The sequence below is a fragment of the Gavialis gangeticus genome, unplaced genomic scaffold, assembly GCF_001723915.1.
Source record: "Gavialis gangeticus isolate Ggan-Ray unplaced genomic scaffold, GavGan_comp1, whole genome shotgun sequence".
NCBI lineage: Eukaryota > Metazoa > Chordata > Crocodylia > Gavialidae > Gavialis > Gavialis gangeticus.
In genome coordinates this window covers 132,540,742-132,545,388 of record NW_017729022.1, presented here as the reverse complement: position 1 = coordinate 132,545,388, position 4,647 = coordinate 132,540,742, and the positions used below count along the sequence as shown (strand labels likewise).

Below are 4,647 nucleotides of genomic sequence, written 5' to 3'. Positions count from 1 at the left end.
GGGCGGCTTCCCCATGGCTCGGCCCAGGGCCCCATGCGCCAGGTGGGGGCGCGTGCGACACTTCACGACAGCTCGGGGTCGACTTTACGATAACCACTCACCCTTCGAGCCCCCAGCCCCACCCCGCCCGTCTTAAATGCGCATGCACCCTGTGCGGCCCCGCCCCGCCGCGGAACGCGGGCGGTGATTGGCTGTCCGTTCGCCCGCGGTCCTCGGAGCTTGGGGAGCACAGCGCTCCCGGAGAGGAGCCCCGCCTTCAGAAGGGCGATCCCTTCCTAGTGCGGGCTGGCGCAGGAAGGTTTAGCTTCTGCACCAGAAAGGAACAAGGGAATAAAAAGAAGTGAAAGCCCTGCAACTGATTTGTCATCTTTCAGCACACAAGCTGGACATGGCAACACGTCTCAATTAAGCAACCTTTTCAGATCCGCTGGGCGCATCTACGCGTTCATTACTGCACTGGGATGCATAGATGGTACGGGGCTGGAAGGGACCTCGCGGGACCATCGCGTCTAGGCAGGAAAGACACCTGGGGTTTATGGCACACTAAGTTTAGTACCTGTACTAGGTGCTAACTTAACGCACCGCAATGACTGCTACGGCACATTAGTGCAGATGCACCTTTTTTGTGATGTTTAACATGCATTAGACTAAATCTACTATACGTTAGCACGCTTTTTGCAGGATGCGCAAATGCACAGAACTAGGCTATTGTGGATTTAGCATCTCCTGTAGCTGTGCTTGCTGTTAAAGAGGTTTAAAAGATTTTTCCTTCTTGCTTACCTCTTGTCCCCCCATTTTCTACCTCCAACCACTTCCTTCCTTCCAGTTGTCTAGAACCAGTTAGCTCCCCCCTCACACCCATAATCTTTGGTTAGTCTTACCTGACAGATGACCCTCTTGTTTAGGTAGGTTGAGGATGTATCTTGTCCTGCCCCACTTAAAAATAACAGTGATGCGGGCAGTAATGTCCCATTCATGATATGTCTAGCAGGCTGGCATGCAGTACAATTTCAAATGACTTTGCTCGATCTGACCTTTTCCACTTCTCTTGCCAGAAGTCAGCTGCCAAAGCTGTCTCTGGCATTGCTTGGCTAACACGTGGGCTTATTTCTTACCTCCTGTATTCTGTTTGTCCTCTTAAGATTCCTTACAAAGAAAACACCAGGTGTTCTTGCTAAATGTTTTGCTAACATTTCTGTAGATTACGTGGACAGTCAGCAAAGCAGTCTGATTATTACCAGCTCTTACTTACATTAGACTCAGAATGAATAATCTTTAAAAAAAAAAAAGTTTACCTATCCTGATACAACCGTTAACTAGTGGAAATAACTCAAAAAAGGAAGAAAAATATTTCTGAACATTGTAGGTATAGACAGAAGCTATAAAAGACTACTCTTTTTTCCTTATCTGACTTCAGTAACTATAACAGCTACCTGTAGAATTTTGTGGGCAGCTACAATGAACTCCAGAAGCAAAAATCCTCAGAGCAGACAAACAAGCGTGTTCAGTCTAGTATCCAACTGGTGTTTGGAGGTATGGTCAAAGGGTTTGTTTTTTTTTTACTTAACTGGAGTCCGTCATAGTAATAGCTCTAGAAACAAAAATGCAGTGCTAACTGCCAGTTATTGATGGGATGAAATATCAAATCAGTGGGCCACACTGAGGACTTTTCTTTCATTCCATATAAGTTGGTCTTGGACAGCCCTGAGTAGCTGCTTAAAATACTGTAGAAGCAATGCAGAAAGAATATGCTAAAACTTACTCCCCCTAGTGGTTACCGTTAGAGGTGCACCAATACATCAGTCCAATATCGGATGGGTACTGATATCAAGAAAATCGGGACATATTTAAATCAGCTGGTCCGGACAATCTCCACCCCAGAGTACTGAGGGAATTAGCAGAGGTCATTGTGGGACCCCTGGCAGAGCTTTACGAGCACTCATGGTGCTCTGGTGTGGTGCCAGAGGACTGGAAGAGGGCCAGCGTAGTTCCCATCTTCAAAAAAGGGACAAAGGAGGACCCAGGAAACTATAGACCAGTTAGTCTTACCCTGATCCAGGGTAAGCTTTTTGAGAGAATTATCCTGGCACATGTCCACATGGGACCAGCAGGGGAAGTTATGCTTAGGGGCAACCAACACAGGTTCATTAGAGGCAGGTCCTGTCAGACCAACCTGGTGGCCTTCTACGACCAGGTCACCAAATCCTTAGATGCAGGGGCAGCAGTGGACACAGTCTTTCTGGACTTTCGGAAGGCCTTCGACACTGTCTCTCACCCCGTTCTCATTAAGAAAGTTGGGGGCTGTGGTGTTGACACCCACACAGTCAATTGGGTCGCCAACTGGGTGGAGGGCCGCACCCAGAGAGCGGTGGTGGATGGGTCATTTTCGACCTGGAGGGATGTGGGCAGTGAGGTCTCCCAGGGCTTGGTCCTCTGGCCCGCACTGTTCAACATCTTCATCAGTGACTTGGACAAGGAGGTAAAAAGCAGCCTGTTCAAATTTGCTGATGACACTAAGATGTGGGGGAATGTGGGCATGCTAGAAGGGAGGAATAGGCTGCAATCAGACCTAGACAGGTTACAGGGGTGGGCAGATGAGAATAGGATGGGATTAAACACCAACAAGTGCAAAGTGATGCACCTGGGGAGGAAGAACCAGCACCATATCTACAGGCTGGGGAGCGACCTTCTTGTCAGTGCAGAGGCAGAAAAGAATCTTGGAGTCATCATTGATACCTAGATGAATATGGGCTGGCAGTGTGGGGACACGGTCAGGAAGGTCAACCACACCTCGTCTTGCATCTTCAGGTGCATCTCGAGCAGGTCCAAGGAGGTGATCCTTCCCCTCTATGCAGCACTGGTCAGGCTGCAGCTGGAGTACTGTGTCCAGTTCTGGGTGCCGCACTTCAAGAGGGATGTGGACAACATGGAGAGGGTCCAGAGGAGGGCCACTCACATGATCGGGGGGCAGCAGGGCAGGCCCTACGAGGAGAGGCTACGGGACCTGAACCTGTTCAGCCTCCACAAGAGAAGGCTGAGGGGGGATCTAGTGGCCTGTTACAAACTAGTCAGAGGGGACCAGCAGGCATTGGGTGAGTCCCTGTTCCCCCGTGCACTCCCAGGAGTGACTAGAAATAACGGTCACAAGCTGGCAGAGGGTAGATTCAGGCTAGACATCAGGAGGTGCTACTTCACTGTCAGGGCGGCTAGGATCTGGAACCAACTTCTAAGAGAAGTGGTGCTGGCTCCTACCTTGGGGGTCTTTAAGACAAGGCTAGACAATCACCTTGCCGGGGTCATTTGACCCCAGTACTTTTTCCTGCCATGGCAGGGGATCGTACTTGATGATCTGCTCAGGTCCCTTCTGACCCTACCAATTATAAAACTATGAAACTTTGTTGCATCAGATATTGGCCCAATGGGGCCAATAATTTGGCCAATAAATGCGCATGCTCTGCACAGCTGCCTCCAGCTGGTAAACTAGAAGGGGAGAAGGGAGAGAAGGGGTGTAGGAGGGGTAAGATCAATGACCCCCGGGGCGAGGGAAGGGGCAGGGGCAGGCACGGCCCAGGCGGGGGGCACTGGACGGAGGTGCAACTTGTTGGTTGGGGCAGCTCCTGCTGCTGTTTGCACCCCAGGAGGGTGGGGGGAGGGGTGCCCCCAGATCTCTGTGGCATGGCACAGGCTGGAGCCAGCTCTGCGCAGGCCTTTTTTGCTGGGGGCTGGGCTCAGAGCGGGCTCCAGTGGCACTGGGAGGAGGCTGCAGCCACCCCAAATTTTGCCTCAGTTCTGCTCCCAGTTCCGCACCACAGCCTGGGATTTTCCTGGCACATGAATGGAGGTGAGGCGTTCAGCCGGGTCTGCGGGGAGAAACAGTATGGGGCTGGGAGCAGAGCTGCAGCAAAATTTGGGGTGGCTGCAGCCTCCTCCCAGCGCTGCCAGAGCCCACTCTGAGCCCAGCCCCCAGCAAGAAAAGCCCTTCTCAGTGCTGGCTCCAGCTCCACGCAGCCTGCACCTTGCCACGCAGATCCAGGGCCCCCCCATGCAAGCAGCGGCAGGAGCTGCCCCCACCCCATAAGCCATGCCTTTGTCCCGTGCCCCCCTCCCACCTTGGCTGGGCAGCACCTGTCCCTAACCCTCCCTCACCGCAGGGGGCACTGATCTGCCCCCACACGCCCCTTCCCTCCCCCTTCCACCACACTGGACTTACCACCTGATGGCAGCTGTATAGGATATCGGATCGGTATTGGCCAATATGCCTCCTTAAATATCGGCTATCAGTATTGGCCCCCAAGATCTGCATCGATGCACTCATAGTTACCATTGGACTTCTCCATTTAGATAAATTTCTCTCAATTCTATAGGAATATTTTTTTCAAAATTTGGACTGTTGCAACCTGCATTTTGCATTAATGTGGAATTTTTACCTCCAGCAACATATTATTCTCTGCTGTATGCAACATCAGCTTTTCCCCAGTGTAGAAACTATACACCCAGTGGCCAGATCTTACTCACATACTTAACTTTATACACTGTACACATCCCCAAGAGAAAACAGATATCTTCTTTTAGAGTTAGGGAGACCAAAGGACAGGGCAGTGAAGTGACTTGGCCAAGATTACCCAGCAGACCAACAAAATGAAATGA

The 4,647-nt window shown here is 51.2% G+C and overlaps 1 protein-coding gene across 1 annotated transcript in view; it reads right to left on the bottom strand.

Moving 5' to 3' along the window:
- CRLS1 (cardiolipin synthase 1) overlaps positions 1-795 on the bottom strand; it is a 7,694-nt gene extending 6,899 nt beyond the window's left edge. The window contains exon 1 of the mRNA XM_019515883.1: positions 781-795. Within this exon, the coding sequence (XP_019371428.1) occupies positions 781-795 (15 nt within the window). The remainder of the gene's footprint in view (positions 1-780) is intronic.
- Positions 796-4,647: the final 3,852 nt, after the last annotated feature.